Source organism: Balaenoptera acutorostrata, chromosome 3 (assembly GCF_949987535.1).
Source record: "Balaenoptera acutorostrata chromosome 3, mBalAcu1.1, whole genome shotgun sequence".
NCBI lineage: Eukaryota > Metazoa > Chordata > Mammalia > Artiodactyla > Balaenopteridae > Balaenoptera > Balaenoptera acutorostrata.
In genome coordinates this window covers 183677673-183697038 of record NC_080066.1, presented here as the reverse complement: position 1 = coordinate 183697038, position 19366 = coordinate 183677673, and the positions used below count along the sequence as shown (strand labels likewise).

At 43.1% G+C, this 19366-nt stretch overlaps 2 gene segments (V, D, J or C); both read left to right on the top strand.

The window, feature by feature from the left end:
* The first annotated feature begins 4662 nt into the window (after positions 1-4662).
* LOC130707579 (immunoglobulin heavy variable 3-23-like) lies at positions 4663-10532 on the top strand. The segment is given in 4 exon segments: positions 4663-4708; positions 4813-5118; positions 7147-7251; positions 10399-10532. Coding segments are annotated over 4 exon segments (591 nt in total).
* Positions 10533-11219: 687 nt separating this feature from the next.
* LOC130707578 (immunoglobulin heavy variable 4-39-like) lies at positions 11220-11783 on the top strand. The segment is given in 2 exon segments: positions 11220-11295; positions 11380-11783. Coding segments are annotated over 2 exon segments (471 nt in total).
* Positions 11784-19366: the final 7583 nt, after the last annotated feature.

The window sequence follows — 19366 nt, the reverse complement described above, 5'->3', positions numbered from 1 at the left end:
CATAAATAATTTTTACTGTTGAACTTTAAATCTGCTTTCCACCGTCAGATGGATTTCCAATTCCTCTCATCCTGAAAATCTCCCCAGTCCTGTTTGATGCAATGTCTTTCACTTGAATAATATGAGTCATGTTTATATTCAGAAACTGATGTCCATATAGCACTGCAGTCATTCTCTCCTCAGAGGACATTTTGAAATGTCGGGACACAGGTTGGGCTGTAACGTGTGGGCTGTGTTGCCTGTACCTTGTTATCTAGTGTGGAGATTGTTAATAGATAATTAGATAAAATAAAGACATCGATAAAAGGGAACAGAAACAGGTGTATCCCAATCATATGGAAAATAACCATAAAAACTGACTACATAACCCATTTTTAAGGAGTGGTAAAGGCTCGAGTGTGTAAAGATGATACAAGCACCCGTATGAAGTTATTTGTATAAACATATATATTCAAACAATTTTTGTAAATACTATTCTAGCTCACTCCTCAATCCCATGGTGAGTGTCTGGTTTTCTCTCTAACAAATCGACGAATATATTCCAATTGGCTGCCATTGGCGTTCCTTCCAGCAAGCGGATGAGGGGCCTTTCGCTCTACAGCATCCCCAATATTTGAATTTCTTATTATTTTGTGCTTTAACTGTTGTAATAAGTGACTAGCAGTATCTCATCATCGTGTTATTTTTTGTATCCTTAATGAAGAATCTTGTTAAAACCTTTTATCTCTTCTTTCTGGAAGTATCTTCAGATCACTGGCATAGTGTTCATTATTTTCATTTTTTGTTGCTGTTGTTGAGCTGTGAATTAGCTGTATATTCATGATACAAGTCCTTTATAAATATGATATAAGAAAGCACATTCTCCAAGTCTGTGCTTTAATTCCCTTATCAGTGAAGTTATTGTTGCTGTTGCTATTGTTGTTTTCAGGACAGAATTTTTAAAGCATACAGAAAAATTACACATTTATTTTATGAATGATGTTTCGGATATTATACCTAAAAATTCATCATGGAACTCAAGGACACCCATAAATTCTGCCACGTTCTTACGCCAGGCCACATTCAGGGATGGAGGGTTAAGTCCGCCTTCTTGAAGGGAGGATGACCGTGATGAGTTACCTGACATTATTCCTTAAGGGAGATTTATCCTACCTTCTGCATTAGATATATTTATTCAATCTCTATATAAGTATGAATCAAGGTATTTCTTTCATACCTTGTGTTAAGGTTATATATTAAGGTATTTTCTTTGCTCCTCTAATTGTTACCGCTTCTCAGCCATGGAGAGCTCTTTCCGATTGTCTCCTGTATCCTCTTTATGGGCCCCCATCCATTTGTGTGAACACTTCCTTACCTTCTGGTGCTACAAGAATCTGCAGGATAATCATGCGTATTCTCTTCTCCGGCCCTAGAATTAGCCATGCCTCAGATGAGTTGTGGATCCTTTTCTGGAGAATAGTATTAGCAACCAAAAGAGTGGGTATTGGGATAATAATCCTGGTGTCCTGTCTACTGGGGGCATTTCCTCTAGATCCTGTAAGCTAACAGACCTTGGAAATATATCTGTGTGCACTACCGCACGTATACACACACACGTCTGCAACTATCTGTGTATCTCACCTTCGGACCTGTGTTAAGGTAAATGTGAGGTCACTCTTAAATCTCCGATCCTAGTGCAACATCACATGGGTAAATCCAGCCTTTCCCCCTTGCTTGCCTGTTACTTTCCATCCAACAATGAGAAGCCTGGCTCCACCAATGCCATCCAGCTACTAACTGTTCAATTCCACAGGAACAGTAGTAAAAGAATTCCTAGCCGGTCTCCTGATGGAAATACCATTATCCAACAGGCTCTACTGCTTACGTGCAGTGTCTTAGAACTTAGCCTTCAGACTCCACTCATTTCCAAAATCACTTAGTTCAAAACCTATTTTCCCACCTTCTTCAGAAATGTTAATTCATAGATTAACTATAATATTAGGTATGATCTATGAAGTGTGCATCGTTCCATCCTTGAGTCTCTGACTTATAAATGAAATTTATATTTATATTCAATAAGGTTCACTCTTTCTGCTATTACTTTATATATTTTGACAAGTTCATAGTGCAATGTTTCCACCACTGCTATTTCATGCAGAAGAATTTCATTATCCTTAAATATTGTCCATGTTTCACTTATCAAAGACCTTCTCCGAAATTCCTGATAAATGCTCATCTGCTTGCTTTATATATAGACTTGCCTTTACCGAAATGGGAAATAGGTGAAATTGAACGTTTTCAGACCGATTTAATAACTAGCAATATGCATTTAGGATTCCCTCATGTCCTTTCATGGTATAATAGTTTAATATTTCAATTGCTGAATACAATTCCACAGCATGGATACATCACGCATTGTTTATCTACTAATTTATGGAAGACCGTATTTGTTGCTTCCATTTTTTTCTCAATTGTAAATGAAGAGTCCACAATAATTCATGGGCAGTCTATGATGGAGCAATAAGCTTCAATTCAGTTAGGTAAATATAAGGAGCATGACTTCTGGCATCTTATATTAAGCTCTGTCTAGGTGTAAGTGACTGCCCTGAGGAAGGGCTCTGATGCTGGGACCACTCAGCTGACCCAGTCATCTTGCTGAAAGGAAGTCACAGCCCAATCAGTGTCCACACGAGGTGGACACAAAGCCCAGCCCTCAGACCTGGCTGAGCCCCCAGCCTACAGTCAGGGTCACCCTCCCTTACACGTGAGTGTGCATCACGGGAGCAGATCCTGCAGCTGAACTTGCGCCTCTCACAGTGACCCTGGATGGGGCAGCGTGGGCTTCTCCTCCAGGCCCTCCCAAAGCAGACACGGTGAACAAAATAAAGAGCTGCTGTCTGTGGAAACCGTCAAGGGTTGTGGCAGGGTTTTGTGCGTCAGTCAACACCTGAAACATTATTCATCATTTCCGCGTGGGATCCTATTTCACCATTTCATATGTGGTAAATATGTGGCATAGTTGGACTGGATGAGGCGACAAAGATCACACTGTAAGTGGAGATGCTATGCCACAGTGCAGATCCAAGTCCAGAGCCAAGGTCTTCCTCCCCATGATACAGGAGGACCTAAGAGCTCAGGCTGGAATCCTGGGCTCTCCCAGGTAGGAAGACACACCTGTGTGAATAGAGAGGTAACACCATCTGATTCACACTTTAGCAGGACCACGCTGACGCTGGTGAGGTAGTCAGTTAGGAGACATTGGGGCACTGTTACACCTTAACCACACTCGACCTCAAGGCATCCATTTCTAGTTTAATCTGGTAGTAGTTTTTATTCCATTCAGAAGCCTATGTCAGGATTAATATTCTTATTCTTTGTTATTCTGTGAGCATTTGTCTCTCTCCAAGATTTAAATTTGTTGCTGTCTTAGTTCTACAATTATCTGATATAATGGTGAGATTTTGATAATGTGAAACTTGTTCCATTTTGAGGTGGTTTTAAGAACCTTTAACAAGAAGCATTTTCTCAGGTTCTCATCTCTCTACATCTCCAAGACGAGTATCAGCTTTATTGTAACACCCAGAAACTGGAAACAATTCCAATATCACACATGAGCTTAATAAATAAGCCAATCATGCTATGATCATTCTTTAAATGCCACCTGTTATTAAAACCAAGGATTCTTGATACACACAAAACATGATAGTGTTCACAACTATTTGTGCTGAGTAAAATAAGCCATAACAATAAAAATACAGATAATATGATCGCACTTTTATAAATTCTAGAAAATGAAAAGTAACCTGAAGTAACAAGGGAAGATCAATGGGTATGTGGGGACAGGATGGAAGATAAGAAGGGACAGGAAGGAGGAAACCCAGAAACTACTGAAAATAATGAGAGGAATTGATTTGTTCTCTCCTGATAATGCTGATGCCTACGTCAGTATTTATCAGAGTGCTCATTCTGAGTTTGTGCGCTTTATTATATGTCAAGAACCTCATTAAAGTAATTACAGATAAAGAAATGCATGACTTGCGAGGGAAGGAGTGACGGAAAGATATTGAAACATAAGAGACTCTTGAAAATACTTCTCATGAACCCTGACCCCCTCCATGTACTTTAGGTAAACAGTAGAATAGAGCAACGTCATAAAGATCCCATTACAGGAGGGGGATCTGCAAACCTCATCCTGCAAGTCCAACTCTGTCCTGGAATAGGTTCAAGGGAGCAGGCTGGCCCAGAGCACAGGGGCAGATGCTGGATCTAACGGTCACCCCATATTTATTCCGGGACACTCCACAAAACTTCTATACCTCTGGGTGTACTTTACACCTCTAGTATGAGGGTAACAATGACAGCTACATCACAGGATGTGTGTGCATATGTAAAATGACATATGGATCCTAAGTGTTTACTCTGGAAGAATCACATAATGAAAGTTATATTTCCCAAATGCTATCAACACCACGAAATCCGAGACTCTCACACCTGCTCTGAGACCCTCCCCTTTGTGAGGACATTCAATGACATAGCCTCTTATATACTAGAAGGTCATGCAAATAAGGTCCTTCCTCTGCTGATATAAAGCAGCCCCAGCCCTGGCCCTGCAGCTCTGGGAGAGGAGCTCCAGCCCGGGATTCGCAGGTGCTCCCATTCGGGGTTCAGGACAGAACACTCACCATGGAGTTTGGGCTGAGCTGTGTTGTCCTTGTTGCTATTTTACAAGGTAATTTATGGAGAGCAAGAGATACTGAGGATGTGAGTGGATGTGAGTGAGGGAATCAGTGGATGTGTGACAGTCTCCGGACCAGGATGTCTCTGTGTTTGCAGGTGTCCAGTGTGAGGTGCAGCTGGTGGAGTCTGGGAGAGGCCTGATGCAGCCAGGGGGGTCTCTGAGACTCTCTTGTGCAGCGTCTGGGTTCACCTTCAGTAGCTATCCCATGAGCTGGCTCCGCCAGGCTCCAGGGAAGGGGCTGGACAGGGTCTCAGTTATTAGTAGTACTGGTGGTAGCACATACTATGCAGACTCTGTGAAGGGCCGATTCACCATCTCCAGAGACAACTCCAAGAACACGCTGTATCTGCAAATGAACTACCTGAGAACTGAGGACACGCCTGTGTATTACGGTGTGAAAGATACACAGAGAGGGGAAGTCAGTGTGAACCCAGACACAAACCTCCTTTCAGGGAGACAGGAGCGGGGATGCAGGGGGCACTCAAGACATACAACTGTGTGTTTCAGCCCCGGGAGCAGGTGCAGATGGTAGTTAAGGGCTGCTTTCCTGTCAGGGTCTGGGGTTTCCTCTCCATATAGCAGTTTTCCCTGGGGAACCTCTCTGTACTCATCCATGGTTCTTTACGTACACATTCAGGCTCAGAATTACAAAGACTTTTCGAAATAGTGGGGGGAAATATCATCTATGAAAGTCAGAGCCTCAAAGTAAGATATTCAGGTTTTCGCTTGTCTAAATCTTGTCTAAATTGACCTGTTTCAGAACTATCCCAGCGGATGTATAAAGAGTTGAAAAGATTCTTCCTTCCTCATTATGATACCTTAGCCCTGCCCTACTGGTAGACCAGCTGTCCCTGCCAGGATGGTGGCTCTTGACTTGCCTGCTAACCTCTTGCATGAGAAATGTAAATGACCTGAGCAGCACCTGATCCTCACTGGGTTACAGGGAATGATGCCAGTTAGAGGGGACGTGGGTAGGGGTGTTTCTACATGTGCTCCTTGCTTCCAGGTCCAACAGAACCCCTGTACGCTTAGATAATACCTGCATCCTGTTCTACTGTGCAGTTTATTTTATGTAAAATATTCACTGTCAAAGCTATTACCAATAGACGCATATGTAGTCGGTAAGGAAATTTTATAGTCAGGTGGATAATAACATGAATATTCAGAAGCTGCTGAAAAGAAATCTATTCTCCTTTCTTCACCACAGCATCGTAGGTGAACGCTAAAATGCAGGAAAGTCACACAGGTTCTCATTCCACGAAGAGTCCTGCAGCCTCACAGGCAGACCCACCTCTGTCCAGGAACCTTTGCAGGGGCGGCCAGGTCCCGAGTGGAGAAGCCCAGGCCTCGAAAGGAGGTCTCACTGTGCCCTGTTGTGTGTTCTTCAGCACATCACCTGCCAATTCCAGGCTGCAGTTTAGCTTCACATCTGTAAGATTCAAGTAATCCGACACCTACATCACATGCTTGGTGTGCATATGTAGAAACAAAATAATAAAAGAGGCCCTGAGTGTTGGGCCTCAGGGTAGCCCACCCCAAAATATGCCTCCAAGTGCCTTAAGACAGAGCCAATGCAGAGGGATATTCTGACCTTCCTCCCTGTCACCCTGAAGCAAGAAATAAACCTCCCACGTGAAAGGTGCTCTCCCTATACCTGGAGGTGGAAGTGAAATGGTCCTTTACCCCATGCCTTCTGCCTGCCGTTTATCTGTGCCAAAAATTTAGCCTAAGAGTAAGTTTAATCAGAGAAGTGAGAAAATCTAGAAAGAAACGAAAACTGTCCAACAAAACGAAATAATAATAGTTTAGTAATTAAGCAAATCAAGAACCTTTACTTCCGCCTCCAGGGCTATAGACAATATTCTTGTCCATGTCCCTTGAGCTGTCTTGTAGATACTGAAACTCCTACCAGAAAGAAGAAGTTAACTGCATGATGAGCAGACTGTAGCCATGACATAAGCTGCCACAATTCCAAGAACTGGACTCAGAGAAATGGGAACAAACCGACCCTGGAACTGAAGATTAACTCTACGTAAAACAATCAACATGAGGCTGATCAGACCACCACATGACCAATTTCAAGACGACTGTCAGAGTTGACTCTGCTGTTTCTGCCTGTAGCCCCCTCCTTCCACCTATAAAAGCCCTTTCCCACAGATTCTCAGTGGGGGATAGCCTTTGGAGAGAAGTCTGTCCCCCACCCCCGGTTGCAGGGAGCCAAAATAAAGCAAACTCTCCTTTCTACCAAGTTCGCCGCTTTATTGGCTTTTCAGCACCGAGCAGCTGGACCCTGCTTTCCATTACACAGGGACACTCTTATCACCAGGGACGGGGAATTCAGGCCTGGAAGTCTCTATGAACAAACCTTGTTCCTTCTGTAATGACTATGCCGGCCCAAACTCTGCTTAGCTTCTTCACTAATTGCACACCAAAAGCATACATTTCCTCCTTCTACCAATTCCTCGCAAATATTGGGTCTTGGTCTACAAATATCAACGCTGCCTGCTTTGCTCACTTCTGGGTCCATTCCTATGGCAGGCCCATGCCCATGGTTACAATTGTTTTCTTTTCTCCTGTTAATCTGTCTTTGTTAGTTTTATTATCAGTCCAGCCTCAGGAACTCAAGAGGGGCAGAGGAGGAGATTTCCCTCCTGACAAATCCAAGTTGTCTTCTCTTCAGCCTCGTTCTGTACAACCTCTTAGGACCCTCAGTCCTCACGGGCCACTTTCACACTCCTGACATCACCTTGCCAGTTGTGCTCTTCTGGCATCTCTTCGTTGCATTTCCATCTCACCCTTCAATATTTCTTCCAAATCGCTGTGACATTTCAGTGTCCATTGTCTGGATGTACACAGTTTATTAGTCATTCCCTAGGAAAGGGCATCTTGGTCCTTTCCAAATTTGGGCAAATATGAATAAAGCTAAGTATGCATCGTGTGCAGGGTTTTCTCTGGACTAAAGTCTTATTGTCTTTCAGGTACATACAAAAGAGCACTATTGCTGCAACACAGATAAGAGTATGTTTAGTTTTGCAAGAAGCCACCAGAATAGCTCCCAGGGTACATTCCGTTTTGCATCCCCACCTGCAGTGAATGGGCCCCCTGCCACTCCACATCCTCCCAGTGTTTCAGGTTCTCAGAGTCCTGACTTGATCCACACTTGTAAGTTTTCAGGGATATGTCCTTGTTCTGATTGGCATTTCCCTGTGATAAATGTTCTCCCATAGCCTTATTTGCAAACTCTTTCTCTTTTTGGTCAGGTGTCTGTTAAGGATTTTAGCCCATTTTTTAATAGTTTTGTTTCTTTCTTATTGTTAAGTTTAAGACTTCTTGGCACATATTAGATAACAATCAGATATACTACATATTTCGTTTGCAAATATTTTCTGCCAATCTCTAGCTTGCCTTTGGGTAAATTTTAAATGTATTTTTTATGCTTCTCAATTATTAGTTGTTGTGTTTCTATTACAATGAAAAGTGGAGTTAAACATTCACTTCCTAAGCCATGGGAACTTTATGTGGGAACATGTCACAGTACACTCAAAGGCCTCTTTCAGATACTACAAGGATGCAATGGGTAAACAGAGGGGGGACTTCTTCAGAGATGCTCTTCTGGAAAAATAGAAATGTACCAACATACCCTCCTTCCTGTCTTGCTGATGAGAACTGTGCCGCGTGTCCACAGAGACACAGATCCTTGAGGAGAGAGTGAGATTTCATCAGTTAGAATGACCGTTTTCTAACAATACATTTTACCCGTGATGGATCTGAGTTTATGAATGATTGTTACTTGAATGATTCAATGGATTTAGCAATGGTTGAAAACAAAATTAATACCTTGAATTATTATTATTAATTTTAATTTATGTTGCCCCAGAGAAGAGTTTGACAATTACAATTTCAGTAACACAGTTCAATAATCTTGACTTATACCTCTTAAAATTTAGATACCACGTTGTTTCATAATAAATGTTTCATATACATTCCTCACATTTGATACTGGATTCCAAGTGGACCTAGAAGATGAAATGTGAGGACAGCGAATCTCTCTACATTCAGTAACATCTAAGGCAACAAATCTAATATCACAGGAGGACACTGCTGATTTCCAAGTATAGTTACTGCTTCTTCTTTGCTCAGTGATTCTAACAAAGATACAAAATGACCTAATCCATTTGGTCACAATGTTCCTGAAGTCCACACCTCATTCTGAGCTTATACTCTCAAGATTTTATGAGGGAAATCACAGAGACCATCAGAAGGACCTGTCCACATGGTCACCATGAAGCCCACCACCGTCAATCCTTCTCCCTCCGATCACAGTGGTCAGACCCTCTTGCTGTGACCATCACTGGTAACCTGCAAAGCAATATGACTTAAATCTCACCACTTTTTTTTACCATCACCCATTGGTCATCTCTAATGGGTATTCTCTCCAGCATTATATGATCTAGTCTCCAGACATAATGGCCTGCAATTACCTCCACAAAGAAAAAATATCTTCTTTTTACTCCTGGTGACCTAACACATTTCTCCTATGGTTAAATAGACCCTAACAACACATCCGCAACCACTGAAATGTAAAGAAACCTGTTATATATTCTTCTATGTTAACATGAATTTGGATGGATCTCCTCAAATCCACCAGCTCAAGAAGGGGTGGTCACATGCTGGGGCATGTGCATAAATGCAGGCCCTTTTTCCACGTGGTGAAATATAGGCTTACCTGGTTCTAGGTTTTAGATGCCATCCCTTCCACTCCCCTATCACACAGCATATCAGCTCAATTTTTAGGTCCTGACAACAGGGTCCAGACTTGTCCTGTGATTCTTGTCCATATTACTTTGGTTGGCTCTCCTATTATCGACATTCAATCAGGAAGATTCTTTAGTATTTTATTTACTCTGCAAATAGTATTGGAAAAGCTAGAAGAAGTATAGTACTCTGTTCATGAAATAGTATGGAGTAAATATCTTCTCATAGACAGCAGCCTCGACATCAGTCAGTGTACAGGTGAGATCACTGGGCTGAGGGAGAGCTGACAGGTGTGACCTCTCAGGGCAGGAGTGGAGCCAGTGCTACATGTACAAGGGTGTCCGTCAGAGATGGGGCCTCACATTGGTCTTTCTGGTTCCCAGGGGAGATAACACCACTGATGACACTGATGACAACATTCAACACCCCTGGCAACCCCACTATAAATTTCAGACAGACCATCACCATCGTGATCCCCGATTTACATCCTTGCAGACTGAAATGCAGGGGGTGAGGCCACATCCTCAGTGCCCACAGTGAGATGGGATGGAGCTGCGCTCTGCTCTCCAGCACCGCTTACTTATATGACCTCAGGCAGAGTTCCAGGACTCACTGACCCTGGGACTCGGGAAAGCTGCTCTCAGGTGGAATTTTCAAGGGAACCTGCTTCCTGAAGTGGGGGCTTTCCTCTGACCATGACACCCTCATACTCTGAAAGCCATTCACTGTGAAGGTTTACTTCCAAGAATCATGCATGTTCTCTCATCCATTGCAGTGGGAACTGTGTTCCGTGAGCTACAATGTCAGTGGCAGTGACAGAGTTAGAAATGAACACTTCTAGAAGGAGTGAGTCTGTGCACTGTGACCAGGTCACCTGCCCAGCATATTGGAGTCCTGAGGAGACTCCCGTAACTGTCTGTTCTTAGTCCTTGGTAGCAATGGGGATTCCTCAATGTCCACCCTTAAGGAAGGAGCCCTGAAGCTCACGGTGTTCGTGCAGACACTCAGTTGTGCACAGGAAAAAGGCAGGTCAGGCTACTGGCCAGGTCAGCAGTGCTAGGAACCATGACCATCTCAGCAAGAATGACTGCCTTGTCCACAAAATACGCTGTGTGTTTAGTTGTTATGAATAAATCCACCTCCAGAGCAACTCTTGATCATATTTAAACTATTTCAGGTGAAGAAATGTTCACCCTAGTTAAGGGAAACACGAAGTCCGTTGTGAATTATGATTAACATTAAATTTTACCTAACTTTGTCTGAATTCAATGTGATTATTACATGTATGATTTTTCTCAAATACTTGCATATCCAGGAAATAAACATGAGATAATGCAGAAAGGGCAAAAAATACTAGTTTGTTTCAGACAACTTGGAGGACCCTGAATGTTTGATGGGTATTTATGTGAAATATATACATCCATGGGATTAAAGTCTATTCCCCAAATCTGCCATTAATCCTAGAGCACAGCTGATTTCCTGACTAGCCCTTCAGCATCATTTCATTCCTGGGCAAAGAGTCCCCCAGGCTTCAGGAGGGGGACCCCAGGTGGGGGCTGAGTTCTCTGAGGGCACAGTCAGCACCCTGCTCACGGGGGGAGCCCCAGATACAGGGACATCCCTTCACTACTTGATGCTTTTTATAAAAAGGTCCCTCCTATATGCAAATATCCCCTTAGACCACAAGGTAAAAACAAAGTACCTGTTCACTTAAATATGGGTTTCTCCTCATGCTTGAAGACATTTTCTGGGCTTGATGAATCTCATCTGCAAGAAGATGAATCCACTGTGGTTCTTCCTCTTTCTGGTGTCAGCTCCCAGAGGTGAGTGTCTCAGGGATTCAGCCATGAACACACGGGGAAGCTGCATCTGAGCCCATGAGTCACCGTGGTTCTTTCTGTCCACAGGCGTCCTGACCCAGGGGCAGCTGCAGGAGTCGGGACCCAGCCTGGTGAAGCCCTCCCAGACTCTCTCCCTCACCTGCACTGTCTCCGGATTCTCATTATCCAGTTATGGTGTAGGCTGGGTCCGACAGGCTCCAGGAAAGGGGCTGGAGTGGGTTGGTGAGATGGGTTATAGTGGAAGCACATATTATAACCCAACTCTTAAGTCCCGGCTCAGCATCACCAGGGACACCTCCAAGAGCCAAGTCTATTTATCACTGAGCAGCCTGACAACTGAAGACACCGCCGTGTATTACTGTGCGAAAGACACAGTGAGGGGAAGTCAGTGTGAGGCCAGACACAAACCTCCCTGCACGGAGGCCCGTAACCACCAGAGGGCGATCAGGACCCACAAAGTAAAGGGCTGAGGCCTGCAGCAGGTGCAGAGAGGGGCTGGGAGGCAATTCTTGTTAGAACCTCTGCTTTCCTCTTCCTGCCCAGGAGCTCCACCAGAGACCCTGTTCTGTATCCTAATGTTTCATTGTTGCGGATTATATTGTGTCTAGAAAATTTTGTGTGCATGTACATATTTGCTTAATTTTTATTTTTATTATAGTTGTGTATATATATTTATTCATATGCACAGACACATATAATATTCAAGAATTAAGGTTGTTTTTCATTTCTTTATTTATCTTCTTCTCAACGGAGCTCAAAACCAAACCTGCGGCTCACCATCATGTTCACTTTGAGCCTGAAGTTCGTGAAACTTGTAAATATCCTGAGAATGCACATGAGAATTTTAAACAGTATTAATTGTTGTTTTGTTTTTGTACATGTGGAAGGAAGAGACACACCCTCCTGCATTCAGCAACCTGCACAAACAGTTTGGATTCTGCAGCAGGCAGTGTTATAGACTCTGATGCCAGAGTGCTCCAATACTGCACATGCAATGATCCTCACTATTCACAGATTCCATATCTGCAAATTCACCTACTTCTAGCTGTTATGCGCACCCCAAAATAAACACTGTCATTTTGTGCTCATTCACGGACATTAACAATGTGGCCGGTTGTTTGAATCACCCAACACACACATACACACACACACATTCCCTGCTGAGGTCAGTCAAGGTGATGCTCTCTTTTCTTGTTTCAACTCCCGTCATGTAATTGAGCACTTTCTGGGGTCAAATTAGTGCCATGCTTTTCACATTTCTCGGATTCTTGGCGATTGTTTAAGGTAGTCACAGGCATAGGGCTGAAGAACAGTCTAGTGTCCCTACGCACAAATGGCTGTGAGTGGACTTAGGCAAAATATACATGAGAGATCAGCTTCATTCAGGCATGAGTTATATGGCCATGGGTGGTGAAAATGATACTCATGTTTCCAATATAAATCTCATCCAAAACCAAAAGACAAAACTCGCTGCTGCATATGGAACGCAGCCTTGGAAGCTTGGCTGAATTCCAAATACAGCAGGGCAAGTGGGGGCTTATGGCCAAGAAGAGGGTGGGGTGGAGTGGACTGGAAATAATTAACAGAAGAAATACAGGCTAAGGGGCTTCCGGTTACTTAGACTCAAAAGGATTCTCTCGGAAGGAAGACCAGGGTGATCAGATACCGTGTGTGTGATAGGAGGTTTGATGGATTTGATCAAATACTGAGGGCGATCAGAGTTCAAGGGTGGGAGATTCTCATTATTCTCACTTAACAGGGGTCTTGAGAAAACCTGGCCGTGCAAATATAAACACAGAAGCCCACAGGTCAAGACTAGCTGAGAAGTGCATTACAAGGAGCCTGTTGGCTAAGGGGTGGTCAAGGGTCTTTGTCACACTTAAGAAGAGTAATAATGAACATACAAGTAAACCAGGGATGCACACAGACACACAGAGAAAAGACCATCTGAGGATTCAGTGAGAAGAGATCCATCTGCAAGCAAAGGAGAAACGCCTGAGAAGGACCCAAACCTGCTGACACCGTGACCTTAGACTTCTAGCCTCCAGGTCTGAGAGGAATACATTTCTGTTGTTTAATCCACCCAGTCTGTTATTCTGTAATGGCCACACTAGCCAACTAATACACCTATAATATAGACGAAGATAGACATATATGGAAATGTAAGTATCGTATTGGAAAAGAAACATCACCCATTCTTCAGAGGTGACATGAAGCTGTGTGCACCCTGGATCTCAGCCAGCACCCTCCTCCAGATCCCTAGACAAGGACCAGCCGTGACCATCTTTATGTGGAAAAATGCTTCCCACCTGCACATCACAGCCAGGCTCAAGGGGAAAACACAGCACCTGTGCTACTCAGAGTCAGGGTTCTCATCTTCACTGACGTAACTCTCTGAAAGTCAAATCATTAATCAAAGTGAACATGAAAACTTTCTGGTCACTCCTCCTCTTCCTGGCATCTCTCAGCTGCGAGCATCTCCTGGGTCAGAGGAAGGTGGAATTATGGGGTGACGTCTGTGAAGTGGGTGTCTCATTGTTTCTCCTTCCCCAGGTGTCCTGTCCAGGTGTTGGTGCAGGTGTCAGGTTCAGGACTATTGAGGACAATCCCCCTCACCTGCTCAGTCTCTGGATTCTCCATCACAAACAGTGCTGACTGCTGGGACTGGATCCCTCAGCCCCCAGGGAAAGGGCTGGGGTGACTGCGGTGGTTTGGTTCTGGGAATAGAACAGCATAAAACCTGTCTCTCCAAACATGACTCTCTACCTCCAGACAAACCTCACAAATTCAGTTTTCCCTGCAGCTCAGCTCCGTGATGCCCTAGGACACAGCCCTGTGTTACTATCACAGGAGGCACAGTGAGAAGTCAGGGTGAGTCCAGACACGACCCTCCCTGCAGGGTCCGCTCCAACCACCAGGGGATGCTCGGGCTCATCAGGAAACAAGAGGACCAATTTCAGGGCAGGTGCAGATGTCATGGAGGGGTTTTCTCTCAGAAGCTGTGGTTTCTCCGCTGGATCATTGCCGCCCTGCAGGCTCCTTCCGTAATGATTCCAGGGAGAGACTTCCCTGGTGGTCCAGTGGGTGGTAAGTCTCTGAGCTCCCAATGCAGGGGGCCCGGGTTCAATCCCTGGTGGGGAAAATAAATCCCGCATGCATGTCACAACTAAGAGTTCACATGCCGCAACTAAGAAACAATGATTCCAGGGAACTTTCTTCTCCCTAAACTTGAGACTTTTTTCATGGAGTCAGGCTTGTCTGTCTTTCCCCATCTATCTTTGGACGAGTAGCACAGAAATATTTCTTCATGAGACGTTTATTTGAAGATTAGGTGACTACTTTCTGATATTAGTTGTCAAGTTTTTAATCGTTTAATGACATAAATAATTATTACTGTTGAACTTTAAATCTGCTTTCCAGCGTCAGAGGGATTTCCAATTCCTCTCATCCTGAAAATCTCCCCAGTCCTGTTTGATGCAATGCCTTTCAGTTGAATAGTATGAGTCATGTTTATATTCAGAAATTGATGTCCATATAGCACTGCAGTCATTCTCTCCCCAGAGGACATTTTGAAATGTCGGGACACAGGTTGGGCTGTAACATGTGGGATGTGTTGCCTGTACCTTGTTATCTAGTGTGGAGATTGTTAATAGATAATTAGATAAACTAGAGAGATAGATAAAAGGGCACAGAAAAAGGTATATCCTAATCATATGGAAAATAACCATAAAAACTGACTACATAACCCATTTTTAGGGAGTGGTAAAGGCTCGAGTGTGTAAAGATGATACAAGCACCCGTATGAAGTTATTTGTATAAACATAAATATTCAAACAATTTTTGTAAATGCTTTTCAAGCTCACTCCTCAATCCCATGGTGAGTGTCTGGTTTTCTCTCTAAGAAATCGACACATATATTCCAATTGGCTGCCATTGGCGTTCCTTCCAGCAAGCGGATGAAGGGCCTTTCGCTCTACATCATCCCCAATATTTGAATTTCTTACTATTTTCTGCTTTAACTGTTGTAATAAGTGAGTAGCAGTATCTCATCGTCGTGTTATTTTATGTTTCCTTAATGAAGAATCTTGTTAAAACCTTTTATCTCTTCTTTGTGGAAGTATCTTCAGATCACTGGCACAGTGTTCATTACTTTCACTTTTTGTTGCTGTTGTTGAACTATGAATTTGCTGCATATTCATGATACAAGTCCTTTATAAATATGATATTAGACAGCACGTTCTCCAAGTCTGTGCTCTAATTCCCTTATCAGGAATTAGAGTGAAGTTATTGCTGCTGTTGCTGTTGTTGTTTTCAGGACAGAATTTTTAATGGATACAGAAAAATTACAAATTTATTTTATGAATGATGTTTGGGATATTATACCTCAGAATTCATCATGCAACTCAAGGACACCCATAATTTCTGCCACGTCCCTACGCCAGGCCACATTCAGGGATGGAGGGTTAACTCCACCTTCTTGAAGGGAGGATGACCATAATGAGTTACCTGAAGTTATTCCTTAAGGGAGATTTATCCAACCTTCTGCATTAGATATATTTATTCAATCTCTATATAAGTATGAATCAAGATATTTGTTTCACACTTTGTGTGAAGGTTATATACTAAGGCATCTTCTATGCTCCTGTAATTGTTACCGCTTGTCAGCCATGGGGAACTCTTTCAGATTGTCTCCTGTATCCTCCTTACCGGCCCCCATCCATTTGTGTGAACACTTCCTTACTTTCTGGGGCTACAAGAATCTGCAGTATAATCATGTGTATTCTCTTCTCCGGCCCTAGAATTAGCCATGCCTCAGATGAGTTGTGGATCCTTTTCTGGAGAATAGCATTAGCAACCAGAAGAGTGGGTATTAGGATACTAATGCTGGTGTCCTGTCTTCTGGGGGCATTGCCTCTAGGCCCTATAAGCTAACAGACCTTAGAAACATATCTATGTGCACTACCCCACGTATACCCACACACGTCTGCAACTATCTCTGTATCTCACCTTCGGACCTGTGTTAAGGTAAATGTGAGAGCATTCTTACATCTCGGATCCTAGTGAAACATCACATGGGTAAATCCAGCCTTTCCCCCTTGCTCGCCTGTTACTTTCCATCCAACAGTGAGAATTCTGGCTCCACCGATGCCATCCAGCTACTAATTGTTCAATCCCACAGGCACAGAAGTAAAAGAATTCCTAGCCGGACTCCTGATGGAAATACCGTTATCCACCACACTCTAGTGCTTATGTGCAGTGTCTTAGAACTTAGCCTTCAGACTCCACTCATTTCCAAAGTCACTTACGTCAAACCCTATTTTCCCACCTTCTTCAGACATGTTAATTCATAGATTCACTATGATATTAGGTATTATCAATACAGTGTGCATCGTTCCATCTTTTGAGTCTCTGACTTATAAATGAAATTTATATTTATATTCAATAAGGTTCACTCTTTCTGCTATTACTTTATATATTTTTACAAGTTCATAGTGCAATGTTTCCACCACTGCAATTTCATGCAGAAGAATTTCACTATCCTTAAATATTGTCCATGTTTAACTTATCAAAGACCTTCTCCCAAATTCCTGCTAAATGCTCCTCTGCTTGCTTTATATATAGACTTGCCTTTTCCCAAATGGGAAATAGGTGAAATTGAACGTTTTCAGGTCGAATTTTTAATTAGCAATATGCATTTAGGATTCCCTCATGTCCTTTCATGGTATAATAGTTTAATATTTCAATTGCTGAATACAATTCCACAGCATGGATACATCACGCATTGTTTATCTACTAATTTATGGAAGAACGTATTTGTTGCTTCCATTTTTTCTCAATTGTAAATGAAAAGACCACAATAATTCATGGGCAGTCTATGATGGAGCTATAAGTTTCACGTCAGTTAGGTAAATATAAGGAGCATGACTTCTGGGATCTTATATTAAGCTCTGTCTAGGTGTGTAAGTGACTGCCCTGAGGAAGGGCTCTGATACAGGGACCACTCAGCTGTCCCAGTCCTCTTGCTGAAAGGAAGTCAGAGCCCAAGCAATGTCCACACGAGGTGGACACAAGGCCCAGCTCTCAGACCTGGCTGAGCCCCCAGCCTACAGTCAGGGTCACCCTCCCTTACACGTGACTGTGCATCACGGGAGCAGTTCCTGCGGCTGAAGTTGAGCCTCTCACAGTGACCCTGGATGGGGCAGCGTGGGCTTCTCCTCCAGGCCCTCCCAAAGCAGACACGGTGAACAAAATAAAGAGCTGCTGTCTCTGTAAACTGTCAAGGGTTGTGGCAAGGTTTTGTGCGTCAGTCAACACCTGGAACATTATTATTCATTTCCGCGTGCGATCCTATTTCACCATTTCATATGTGGTAAATATGTGGCACAGTTTGTCTGGATGATGGGACAAAGATCACACTGTAAGTGGAGATGCTATGACACAGTGCAGATCCAAGTCCAGAGCCAAGGTCTTCCTCCCCATGATACAGGAGGACCTAAGAGCTCAGGCGGGAATCCTGGGCTGTCCCAGGTAGGAAGACACACCTGTGTGAATAGAGAGGTAACACCATCTGATTCACACTTTAGCAGGACCACGCTGACGCTGGTGAGGTAGTTAGTTAGGAGACATTGGGACACTATTACACCTTAACCACACTCGACCTCAAGGCATCCATTTCTAGTTTAATCTTGTAGTAGTTTTTATTCCATTCAGAAGGCTATGTCAGGATTAATATTCTTATTCTTTGTTATCCTGTGAGCATTTGTCTCTCTCCAAGATTTAAATTTGTTGCTGTCTTAGTTCTATAGTTATCTGATATATTGGTGAGATTTTGATAATGTGCAACTTGTTCCATTTTGAGGTAGTTTTAAGAACATTAAGTAAGAAGCATTTTCTAAGCTTCTCATCTCTCTACATCTCCAAGACGAGTATCAGCTTTATTGTAACACCCAGAAACTGGAAACAATTCCAATATCACACATGCGCTTAATAAATAAGCCAATCATGCTATGATCATTCTTTAAATGCCACCTGTTATTAAAACTAAGGATTCTTGGTACACACAAAAACATGATAGTATTCACAACTATTTGTGCTGAGTAAAATAAGCCATAACAATAAAAATACATATAATATGATCCCACTCTTATAAATTCTAGATAATGAAAAGTAACCTGAAGTAACAAGGGAAGATCAATGGTTATGTGGGGACAGGATGGAAGATAAGAAGGGACAGGAAGGAGGAAACCCAGAAACTACTGAAAATAATGAGAGGAATTGATCTGTTCTCTCCTGACAATGCAGATGCCTACATCAGTATTTATCAGAGTGCTCATTCTGAGTTTGTGCGCTTTATTATATGTCAAGAACCTCATTAAAGTAATTACAAATAAAGAAATGCATGACTTGGGAGGGAAGGAGTGAAGGAAAATTACTGAAACATAAGAGACTCTTGAAAATACTTCTCATGAACCCTGACCCTCTCCATATATTTTAGGTAAACACTAGAAGAGAGCAAAGTCATAATGATCCCATTACAGGAGGGGGATCTGCAAACATCACCCGGCAAGTCCAACTCTGTCCTGGAGTACGTTTAGGGGGGCACCCTGGCCCAGAGCACAGGTGCAGATGCTGGATCTAACGGTCACCCCATGTTTATTCCTGGACACTCCACAAACACTGTATACCTCTGGGTGTAGTTTACACCTCTAATATGAGGGTAACAATGACAGCTACATCACAGGATGTGTGTGCATATGTAAAATGACATATGGGTCCTAAGTGTTTTACTCTGGGTGAATCACATAATGAAAGTTATATTTCCCAAATGCTATCAACACCACAAAATCCAAGACTCTCACACCAGCTCTGACACCCTGCCCTTTCTGAGGACATTCAATGACATAGCCTCTTATATACTAGAAGGTCATGCAAATAGGGTCCTTCCTCTGCTGATATAAAGCAGCCCCAGCTCTGAACCTGCAGCTCTGGGAGAGGAGCTCTAGCCTGGGATTCGCAGGTGCTCCCATTCGGGGTTCAGGACAGAACACTCACC